At 43.8% G+C, this 12,251-nt stretch overlaps 1 protein-coding gene across 1 annotated transcript in view; it reads left to right on the top strand.

Moving 5' to 3' along the window:
• pkd1l2a (polycystic kidney disease 1 like 2a) overlaps positions 1-12,251 on the top strand; it is a gene marked incomplete at both ends in the record, with an annotated part of 43,853 nt that overhangs the window by 30,623 nt on the left and 979 nt on the right. The window contains 13 exons of the mRNA XM_083790369.1: positions 2,230-2,371; positions 2,504-2,581; positions 3,176-3,648; positions 4,212-4,308; positions 5,141-5,281; positions 6,021-6,206; positions 6,609-6,939; positions 7,964-8,097; positions 8,339-8,466; positions 8,694-8,854; positions 10,863-11,073; positions 11,309-11,410; positions 11,511-11,642. Of these exons, the coding sequence (XP_083646495.1) occupies positions 2,230-2,371; positions 2,504-2,581; positions 3,176-3,648; positions 4,212-4,308; positions 5,141-5,281; positions 6,021-6,206; positions 6,609-6,939; positions 7,964-8,097; positions 8,339-8,466; positions 8,694-8,854; positions 10,863-11,073; positions 11,309-11,410; positions 11,511-11,642 (2,316 nt within the window). The remainder of the gene's footprint in view (positions 1-2,229; positions 2,372-2,503; positions 2,582-3,175; positions 3,649-4,211; positions 4,309-5,140; positions 5,282-6,020; positions 6,207-6,608; positions 6,940-7,963; positions 8,098-8,338; positions 8,467-8,693; positions 8,855-10,862; positions 11,074-11,308; positions 11,411-11,510; positions 11,643-12,251) is intronic.

The raw sequence follows: 12,251 nt of genomic DNA, 5'->3' as shown, positions 1-12,251 counted from the left end.
TAACGCTTGCCGTCACCAGCACTGCGGCGCAGCCTTCGTGGGAAAACAAGACAGCGTAAGCTGTCAAAGAGAACGAGCTATCCGTTCAACTTTGACGGGTGCTAAACGGGACGCTCAGGTCGCCGTTTGTAGCACGCGGCGGTGCTATATAGCTGGCCAGTGCCAGCAAAGACTCGCTCAGAGAGGCAGAGTAATATAGCAGTAGATAAGTACACTTATAAGTATAAGTAGTATAAGTATAAGTAGTATAGGTAAGTAGTAAACAAATAATACTAGCGTCGACTCACGTGCTGGGAGCGGGTAGTGCTAACGCTTGCCGTCACCAGCACTGCGGCGCAGCCTTCGTGGGAAAACAAGACAGCGTAAGCTGTCAAAGAGAACGAGCTATCCGTTCAACTTTGACGGGTGCTAAAACGGGACGCTCAGGTCGCCGTTTGTAGCACGCAACCGTGTGTGTTGCAGGGAAGCAGCGCGCACGCAGCCTATGCGAACAGGGGTTGTCTGCTTACCTTGTTCCCACGGGGAAAGAAGACGATGTGAAGCCCAGCTCCACTCGAAAACGATACAATAATAGTAGTATTAAGTCGCAGTCCCTGGAGGGCGAACGCACGCGTCACAGCTCCGACCAACAATGGTCGCGGGACTACCGGCGACTTAGTAGTAGCAAAGCAATAGTTCTGTTATCGTGCAGTTTAATTCTGCTGTAGAACTCTGTGCTATGTACAACTTGCGCAAGCGAGAAGAAATTAGGGACTGAGCCCCGGATGACTGCCGGAAGTTATAGACGACTCCGGGTCATCACGGGGTCAACCGACATTGTTGGTATAAAATACTCGACTGCGCATGCGCGAAGGGACGTATTCAGTGCTTAAAGCACCGCCTCTGGCGGTCAGCAGGGACGAAATAGAACTAGAACTGCACTCTGTCGAGTGCATACTTGCTTGTTGTACACTAGTAGGCCATAAATGGTCAACTAGTGCGCAAGCAGAGCGCGCAAGTACTTTCGACCGCTGTAAACTGTCAAATCTCAGTATCTCTGTGAAGGAACGTTTGAAATGTCTAATTATTAGGTGTAACTATTTGCTACCTACCTACTTTATGCATATAAACACCTAGTATTATTAAGTATGGTTCAAGTTTCTATCTATATAAGAAATACAGTTTTATCGTAGATATATTCTGGATCCCTTTTTAGTTTTTTAAAGAAAATAAATCATTGATATGTGATGAAAACAAAAGTATATAAACTGAATTAAAATATGTTATACAGTATAATTATTCTATTATTTATTCTAAATTGTCAATTGTTTTAAATGTATTTAATCTTGGAATATAGTGATATTAATACTAAATCATGATCAGAGTAATAGGTGTCTCTAACTTCAATTTCTGTAATAATACTTTCACATTTGTTCAAATATACATGATCTAAAATACTTCCGTAATCTGTAGTTGGATTTGTATTTAATTGTTTAAAGCCTAATCTTGACATGAAGGTGACGTATACACATATACATATACTATATAGAGCATGTAGTTGTAAGTTGATTAGCGGTATACTGTGGTTACTTTGCGCCAAAAACTGTGACAGCCAACCCGCCATTTGATGCGTATGCAAATAAAACAGCAGATTTGTGCCTGGTTTGCTGGGACCAGATTACACAAATGACCATATTTCTTACGTCATCATCGAGAGCTAGTCATACATATACACACCACGTACTCTGGTCCCAGCAGATCAGGCACAATTTGCTATTTTATTTTACTGATTATGTATATAGTATACGTATGACTAGCTCTAAATGATGACGTAAGACATATGGTCATTTATGTAATCTGGTCCTAGCAAACCAGGCATGGATTTGCTGTTTTTTTTGCATACACATCAAATGGCGGGTTGGCTGTCACGGTGAACGAAGACCGGGCGAAATTATTACTTGCGCGCTCTGCTTGCGCAAGTAAAAGGTAAAATATCAGGTGAAATGTGACGTGCTTATATAGGCAACAGTTCCAGCAGGGAGCTCCAGACTTTCCTACTTGTATTTCTACTGTTGTTTACAGTAAAGGTCTCTGCAGTGCACACTGCTAAACACATCCAGTCTGCAAGGACCTTTACTGTACAATTTATGTTACTGAAATGAAAATTTTATAATAGCTGAATCTATTCTGTGTATATCTGAAAGTCTTCTTTGTGTGGTGGTGGTGGTGTGTGTATCTATATATTATTAGGACATAAAGAGAATTGCCCAGTCACTCTCCAAAGCCATGAAAAGCCCCATGCCTCATCTGGAGCTGAGGCCCGGTCACCAGGCTGATATCAACGCTCTGCTGACCCTGGTGGAGGACATCATCAGGAAGCAGAACCAAGGAGGTGGACCCGTCCATACTGAACAGAACCAGGCAGGTGGACCGGTCCATACTGAACAGAACCAGGCAGGTGGACAGGTCCATACTGAACAGAACCAGGCAGGTGGACAGGTCCATACTGAACAGAACCAAGCAGCTGGACAGGTCTATACTGATGCCTCCAAACGGGAAGCGAGCTCCATCATCCTCACGTTAGGCTCAGTCAATCTGCAAGGTAAGCTGTTCCTTACAATCATATCCAGTTGTTCCAAAATGTTAACTGTTCTGATTGTTAACTATGAAAACCTGTAATCTCCCATCAGTCAGTCCATCCGTCCGTCACGCCCCGTGACACGCTCCATACAGTAAAGATTTATCTTCTTCCTGCTCCTTTTATTTATTTTATGGAAAAAACTAAATTCCATATGTTGATCTGACCTCATATCTGACCTCATCAAACCCTCACTCAAGTCAAGACACTGCCCCCGCTGCCACCCTTCGATCTCCATATATGGAGCCGACCTGTTCTGACATTCCATAATATTGATCTGACCTCATCAAACCCTGCACACTCAAGACACGCTCAATATATGGCCAGTACAGAATTCATTCCATATGTTGATCTGCCCCCCCCCCCCATGCCAAAGCGTCAGCGCTCGCCCAGCAGTCTGCTGTCACCCAGGCAGATGCGTCCAGCCGTCCACACGGTTTATTAATGGTCACAGACTAGGGTTACTTTAATCACTGGATATGGTTAGTGATGAGATGTCATTAGAATACATTAAATTATGTCAAACCAAAATTATATTGACATATTTTCTATCATCAGAGAGCAGTGTGTGTGGCAGCCCAGAGAAGACTGTGGACGGTTCCCACAAGAGGAACAACAACAGGCAGTATCTGTACAGACAACTGGGTCACGTTGAGAAGGAGTTGGGTCTGCTGGGACCGACTCGCTTCTCAAACTCCGATAGCTACAACCGGGCCGTGCAGCAGGTCCAGGGCATGAAGGGCCTGGTGGAGCATCACCTCCTCCATTCCTCCAGCCTGCAGGGAGGAGGCGACCACAGCGCAGGCAGCCCAGCAGAGAGCATCGATGGGGGGGACGCCAGCAGGACGAGGCCGGGCCTCCCCTGGTGGTTTGTGTTCGTCGGGTGGATCCTGGTGGTGGCCACGAGCTGCGTCTCAGGATACTTCACCATGATGTACGGGCTGACCTATGGGAAGGACCGCTCCATCAGCTGGCTCATCTCCATGCTGGTCTCTTTCTTTGAGAGTCTCTTTGTCACCCAACCTCTGAAGGTGAGTCACCCAACCTCTGAAGGTGAGTCTCTTTGTCACCCAACCTCTGAATGTGAGTCACCCAACCTCTGAAGGTGAGTCACCCAACCTCTGAAGGTGAGTCACCCAACCTCTGAAGGTGAATCACCCAACCTCTGAAGGTGAGTCACCCAACCTCTGAAGGTGAGTCACCCAACCTCTGAAGGTAAATCACCCAACCTCTGAAGGTAAATCACCCAACCTCTGAAGGTGTCACCCAACCTCTGAAGGTGAGTCACCCAACCTCTGAAGGTGAGTCACCCAACCTCTGAAGGTAAATCACCCAACCTCTGAAGGTAAATCACCCAACCTCTGAAGGTGAGTCACCCAACCTCTGAAGGTGAGTCACCCAACCTCTGAAGGTGAGTCACCCAACCTCTGAAGGTGAGTCACCCAACCTCTGAAGGTGAGCAACATCACAATACAATGATGTTACCCAACCTCTGAAGGTGAGCAACATCACAATACAATGATGTGAAATGCGTATTTGTGATGCTGGTGAGTGGCGAGTGTCTGTAACTAACGTTACACATGGTATGTCACAGGTTCTTGGTTTTGCAGCATTCTTTGCTCTTGTTCTGAAGAAGGTTGATCAAGAGGAATACGGTGATCCTCAGATAGATGATACGCATAGAATCCCAGGTATGCTGTTGTTCGACCAAGAAAACTGGACACAATGTGATTACAATTTACAATTTAGGCATTTAGCAGACGCTCTTAACCCATTCTGACCTGAGATCAGATTTATACGAGGTCTGATGAACCCATTCTGACCCGAGATCAGATTCTAAAAATGTCAGTCGCTCTTCGATTTTTCAAAAATAGCAGACCTACAAGCTCGTATCGCGCCACTCGGTGGCGCGATATGAGCTTGTAGATCTGCTATTTTTAAATAGCTAAAGCATAACATGATGCTAACACAAAAATGGGTGCCCGTTCAGAATGGGTTAATCCAGAGCGACTTACATTAAAGGACCACTTCACCACTATTCAACCTATCTTCATATAATAGGTCCTCACTAATAATCATGAAAAAAGGCGCAATTGTTTTCCTACTCGGTCTGTGTCTCATAGGAGGGCTGTGGGCAGTTCAGAAACCGTCCTCCAGTGACATCATCAATGGAGAATACAAGCTATTAGAAACTGCAGGCTTTCTAGTCCTGAAAAGTTGCAATGCGAAAATGGAAGCCATCGTTCTCACGATAATGAAAATCTAAACATTTTCTGCCTAATGAATGATGTCACTGGAGGACGGTTTCTAAACTGCCCACAGCCCTCCTATGAGACACAGACTGAGTAGAAAAACAATCATGATTATTAGTGAGGACCTATTATATATGAAGATAGGTTGAAAAGTGGTGAAGTGGTCCTTTAAGCAATAACAAAATAGCATGGCATACATCACATACATAAAAAGTAGTTATCATGAAACACGGGTAAGCTAAGAACGTAACAGTGATTGCTTGTTGTGTAGACGATCCTGACTCCGTCCGAGCGGCCAGGAGAGATAGCACGTGCAGTTTCTATCAGCCGCCACCGCCCACTGACGTCGAGCGCATGAGAAACAACATGATCAAAGAGCAGAAGGTCTTCGCCCTAATCAAGGAGATTCTCAGTAAGTCGAGCCATTGTAGAGAAAAGCACATTAGTTAGGTAAAGTTACCTTAAGTTGTGGCAAATCTGGGAAAGAAATGCTTACCACTAGCTTTCTTCACAGAAGTGTTCATAAAGGTGTCTACTATCACAGATCTTTTTTTCCAACCCAACTCCCTTGGTAAACTTTGTGACAGCTGCTGAAAGTTGGGGTACCATTATCAACCAATATAAGGCAAAACATTCCAAATTTCATTATACTTTAAGTAGCATGTGACATGTCAAACCAGGGGGTTGTCATGATGCTGAATCCATTCAAAGCATTAGTTTTGCACAAAAAACACTCCTTTGCCTAGAAATGCCCATAGCCGTCATCGCAAATGTGTTGAGGTCAGCACATTTGGGCTATTTCCATGCAAAACTAATGCTTGGAACGGATTCAGCATCATGAAAACCCCCTAGTTTGAAACGTCACATGCTACTTAAAGTATAATGAAATTTGGAATGTTTTGCCTTATATTGGTTGATAATGGTAGCCCAACTTTCAGCAGCTGTCACAAAGTTTACCAAGGGAGTTGGGTTGGAGAAAAAGGTCTGTGGTAGTAGACACCTTTATGAACACAACTGTGAAGAAAGCTAGTGGTAAGCATTTCTTTCCCAGATTTGCCACAACTTACGGTAACTTTACCTAACTACATGCAAAATGTGTATTATATTTTGAGCTACACTATATAACACTGATGTGTGTGATTGTGCTGCAGCCTACATGGGCTTCATGTGGATGTTGCTCCTGGTGGCGTACGGCCAGAGGGACCCCAACGCTTACTTTCTGACCACGCACATCCAGCAGAGCTTCAGCAAAGGTGTCTCAGACAGTATGAGTATCAGTGACGTGTTTAACTGGGCAAACACTTCTTTACTGACCAACCTTTTTGGAGAGTACCCAGGTACGTGATGTTGTGTGGGTATACTGTACAAGATTTTAACTTGTTATTCACCCTTAAAATCTGATTTTAGTTTGATATCAATATAGTTTTACTTTTTTTTACCCTCTGATACCTTGACTAAAATCCTCCTCCATGTCTTTCTTACATCACAACAACTGAGTATTTGACACACACTTTCTATGAAACGTGTTTATAAAACACTATAAACATACTATTGTAAACATATTTATAGTGTTATGAGACTAACTGTAAGACCCTATGGATATTTATTGTGATTATTTAAGCCACCTCTACCTGACCAACTGGATGAGTGACAGAATTAATTACTTCTGCTTATCTCATCTAGCCTACGGTATCCATGTATTCTGTTGTTGTATCACCTTACTGTACCACCTAAAACAGGATTCATCACAGATGGGAACTCTAAGCTAGTCGGTAATGCCCGTCTTCGCCAAGTGAGGGTGCAGAAGAGCTCTTGCAACATTGCCCCTTCCATGCAGAAGTCTGTACCCGAGTGTCACGCACCATACTCATGGGAGGTGGAGGATATCGGCTCCTACGGTCCAGGCTGGAGCCAATCTGCAGATCACAACACCTCACAGAGCCTCCACAGCCAGTGGAAGTACCAGTCCCAAGCTCGACTCAGAGCCCAACCTATCTGGGGCAGTGTGGTGTTGTACAGGGGAGGCGGATTTGTTGTTGAATTGGGCCCAGATTCACATAATTCTAGTAGGTAAGTCCCAGCATGGAAACTATGATAGAAAGTCAACAGCATCCCAAATTAGTCTAAATGCCAGGGATATTATTACAAAATAGATTTAGGTATACACATACTGTATACAGAAATAAACACCTACATCTGTCTCATTTGATTGTGGTGGTAATTGTGGTGGTAATAATATGCCCACATCCCTGTCACCCTGTTCACACACCCTGTCACCCTGTTCACATACCCTGTCACCCTGTTTCACACACCCTGTCACCCTGTTTCACACACCCTGTCACCCTGTTCACACACCCTGTCACCCTGTTCACATACCCTGTCACCCTGTTCACACACCCTGTCACCCTGTTCACACACCCTGTCACCCTGTTCACACACCCTGTCACCCTGTTCACACACCCTGTCACCCTGTTCACATACCCTGTCACCCTGTTCACACACCCTGTCACCCTGTTCACACACCCTGTCACGCTGTTCACACACCCTGTCACCCTGTTCACACACCCTGTCACCCTGTTCACACACCCTGTCACCCTGTTCACACACCCTGTCACCCTGTTCACATCCCTGTCACCCTGTCCACACACCCTGTCACCCTGTTCACACACCCTGTCACCCTGTTCACACACCCTGTCACGCTGTTCACACACCCTGTCACCCTGTTCACACACCCTGTCACCCTGTTCACACACCCTGTCACCCTGTTTCACACACCCTGTCACCCTGTTCACACACCCTGTCACCCTGTTCACACACCCTGTCACCCTGTTCACACACCCTGTCACGCTGTTCACACACCCTGTCACCCTGTTCACACACCCTGTCACGCTGTTCACACACCCTGTCACCCTGTTCACACACCCTGTCACCCTGTTCACACACCCTGTCACCCTGTTCACACACCCTGTCACCCTGTTCACACACCCTGGGTTTCCTGGGGCTTGTTTGGTTTGTCAGATATGTGTCCAGCTTTGGGAAAACTGTTCATAAATCTGGTCTTAATTTGAATGTTGCCGATATGTTGTGTCTGCAGAACTCTCCACTACCTATTTGACAACACCTGGCTTGATGTGTACACCCAAGCCATCTTTGTAGAGTTCACTGTGTACAATGCCAACGTCAACCTCTTCTGCATTGTTACGCTCATGTTAGAGACCATAGGCACAGGTTGGTCAACTGCTGTACAACTTTAGCCATATGAAATGTCATAATAATTCAGTTGCATGCATTGTGAGCTTGTGGATCTGCTATCTTCACTATTTTCAAGAGATTTGGTGTCAAAGGAAGGAAAAAAGAGTGTGCCCTGCTGGGAGAACCTGGTCAACCATGTCTATAGGGTTTAAGTGTTTAAGAGTTGCATAGAAGTGTGACTCAAGGTCCATTCACGCATTACACACTTTTCTTTCAGGAGCATTCCAGTTCCGCAGTGAGCTGCAAAGTGTGCGTCTTTACCAATCCCCTGGTGGCCTGCACATCTTTGTCATGGCCTCTGAAGCCATCTATTTCCTCTTTATATTATATTACATGTTTGTTCAGGTATTTCTTCAGATGTTTATGTTATTCTGCTTATACTATAGCTAATGCCTTGGGCATTCTGATTGCTTTGTCTCATACAGATATACCAGGTTTAGTGATATTGTTGTAATATTCTTTTAAATTGTTAAAAGATCTGAAATAATAAGAATTACTATCTACAATAGGTATTGATTGAACAGTAATCATTTCAATAGCACTGACTCTAATCTCTCGTCGTCGCCTGACAGGGAAAGCTGATGAAACAACAGAGGTGGGCTTATTTCAAGAGTAAATGGAACCTTCTAGAGTTGGCGATCATTCTTCTCAGTTGGAGTGCTCTGACCGTCTTCATCAAGAGGACCCTTCTGGGGCAGAGAGACATGACTTACTACCAGAACCACAGAGACCAGTGAGTCACCAACGTCTTCACTACTACTTACACACAGTGGACAATTTTACAATTTCTTTCCTTTCTTTGCAAGCTTATTAACCCATTTTGACCTCCTGAGATCAGATTCTAAGAATGTCTTCTACATCCTGACAGTTTTCTGAAAAAGGTATGTTTCTATGTCAGTCGTTCTTCGATTTTTCTAAAATAGCAGACCTACAAGCTCATAGCGTGCCACTTGGTGGCGCGCTATGAGCTTGTAGATCTGCTATTTTTCAATAGTTTAATTATAACAATGCTAACACCAAAAGGGGTTCCCGCCCAAAATGGGTTGAAAGGTCAACTCAAAAGAATGATTGGCATCAGGTTTGTTGCCTGTAACACAGCTTGCCTCTTGAAAACAAGAAGGACATTTTATTTATTTATTTCCTTGTAATTTAATGATTGGATCTTGTGGTTGTCGGTTTAAATCAATTAAATGCAGTGTCACCCAGATTACAGCTGACAGTTATAGTACTACAATAGGATGGAATTCATTAATACCACTTACCCAGGATTTGTTGGTTAGTTTAAATTATTATTATTAATATTATTATTATTATTATGCTTGCCTTCAAGTTAAAGATGTTTCCATTTACATTGTTTACAAAGCAACAGCATAAATGGAAGCTAAAGGCAAACAGCACCTTACAGCTAGTTGTTTATAACTCCTGCTGTTCTATATTATAAGCTACTAATTGCAGCAGTTGGCTTAAATAAATAAAATAAGCATGACAACACCAGCTATAATATGTCCTCAGCTCTTCCCATTCAGTTATAATTTTGTAAAAAAGTGGTCTGGTCTGGAATTTGTCTGCCACATTTTGCAATCACATACATGTCTTAACAAATATTAATAACTGGTTAATTAGTTATACTCAAGCATCTCGATCTGTATTCTGGGTAAAACATTCACAGAAAACATTTCCTCCTAGGGGGCACGGTGGCACAGTTGGTAGTGCTGTCGCCTCACAGCTAGAAGGTCCTGGGTTCGATGCCCGTAGTAACGTGTTCCTTCCCTGGCCAGCCGGGGCGCCTGATGGAGGGGAAAGGAACTGGTTGGAATAACGTGTTCCTTCCACGCGCTACGTCCAACCAGGGAAACTCCCCCCTGTCAGGTGTAAAGGAGCAACTTGGACACTCAGGCATGAAGGAAGCATGAGTTCAAGTCCATTGCTCTCCCCTTGTCCCCCATATATGGGGACTAGGTTGGTGGAGGGTGTGTAGAACCCAGGATCACATTAGATCATTCAGAAACTATAGAAAAATACGCACTTCACTTCATGGAGGTGCTGGGTTCAAAAAGTAACATATGAAAAGAGAAGGGAACCCGCACACTCGTATGCTCCAAAAGATAACTTTTATTGACGACGTTTCGAGCCAAGGCTCTTCATCTGGTCAACCTCAAGATGTCAGTGATCCACCCACTTAAATAGACACCCACGGGTCACGTTACTAGTCAGTGGGTGGAACTAACACTACATGGTCATTAGATCAAATACTGAAATATCATTAAAAACAGTGTTACACATTTCTCAAATCCACCACAGTGGAGTAAGACAAAAGGACATCATGATTATTAAAGAATCTAAAACAGTGATTCACATAATCAGGTATTATTAATTAATTAGGCAACAATTCAAATGTATACAGCATACAATAAAGAAATTACAAAAAGTGGCTGATGGGAAAGTCCTCGTTCATTCCCTTTGGGGACATTGTATTTAGGGTATAAATCCAAAAGGATTCACGCTGTAACAATATTCTATTTAGATCCCCTCCTCGCCTGGGGCATTTTACATGTTCAATCCCCTGGTATCTAAGAGTGGCCACAGTGTGTTTTGCGGCCAGAAAATGCATTGCAACCGGGCTTTTTGGATCTTGGTCACATTAGATAATTGACACAGGGGTGAAAAATGGGTTACAAAATTGTGGGATAAAGATTATTAATAAAAGAAAACATTTCCTCCTGGTTGTGTTCTATGTTCAGATATGCTAGTTTCCATGAGACGGCCACGGCCGATGCAGTGCTGGGGTATCTGATTGCCTTCCTGGTGCTGCTGGCTACGGTGAAGCTCTGGCACCTGATGAGACTCAACCCAAAGCTCAACATGATCATCGCCACGCTGCAACGGGCCTGGACTGACATATCCGGCTTCCTGCTGGTCATGACCATCATGTTCCTCGCTTACTCCATCGCTGTGAGAGGTTTCCCTTTGTCTATGTCAGTCGTTCTTCGATTTTTCAAAAATAGCAGACCTACAAGCTCCTACAAGCTATGAGCTTGTAGATCTGCTATTTTTCAATAGCTAAAGTATAACATAATGCTAACACCAAAAGAGGTTCCTGCCCAAAATGGGTTGAAAGGTCAACATTGTTTTTTATTAATAACAGTAAACAAAGGAACTTTGTTTTCCTTTAACTCACTCTTTGCAGTCCAATCTGATGTTCGGCTGGAAGCTGTACTCGTATCGGACACTGATGGATGCTGCCCAGACAATGGTCAGCCTGCAGCTGGGTATTTTTAATTATGAAGAGGTGAGGGTCTTCTAGTTGTTCATTTCTGAATTCTTGGTCTGGGATTATTATGGCAGCTCAAAATCACTGACAGGTTTTTTTTCCCATTCAAATTCTTCAGGTTCTGAATTACAACCCTGTCCTCGGTGCCTTCCTGATCGGCTCCTGCATCGTGTTCATGACCTTTGTGGTGCTGAACCTGTTCATCTCCGTCATCCTTGTGGCGTTCACTCAAGAGCAGATACATCACAAGGTATTCAATGCATGCTTACTCAGAGGAGGTGCTTTTAATATGATTCATGATTCAATCATTTATTGCCATGTCAACAAGTTGATAGGAATTTGTGTTGGTTCATACTCAACATATACAGACAACCATACAGTAGATACAAAAACAAGAAGGACAATACAATACCAAAACCAGTAGCATAGGGATTACATTCAGTTTTTTAAAGTGCTATATGCATATTGCTACATACATACATACATCCATCAGCCCAACTGTGCCTAAAGTTCAGATGTCTAATGGCTACGGGGTAAGTGCCGGGACAACGCTCCACACGTCCCAAACTCTTCTCCCTTCTGGCTCCAAAACTGTGGAATGCACTTCCCATTGCAGTCCGAACTGCAGCATCACTCCCAATCTTCCGCCGTAGTCTGAAAACCCACCTTTTTAGACTCCATCATGGCCCATAGCACTTACCCTACCCCCTTAGATAGCATTTCTGTAGACTTAGATAGCATCTGATACAGACTTATAGCATGTTATGTAGACGGCACTATAATTGCATTGTATATAGTCATAGCACGCCATAGTACATATGTATAGCATAGTAGCATATATATAGTTTATATGTATAGT

Source organism: Protomyctophum parallelum (assembly GCF_964188405.1).
Source record: "Protomyctophum parallelum genome assembly, chromosome: 2".
NCBI classification, from domain to species: Eukaryota; Metazoa; Chordata; class Actinopteri; order Myctophiformes; family Myctophidae; genus Protomyctophum; species Protomyctophum parallelum.
The sequence above is the reverse complement of the archived record's forward strand: the minus strand, read 5'-3'. Positions and strand labels throughout refer to the sequence as shown.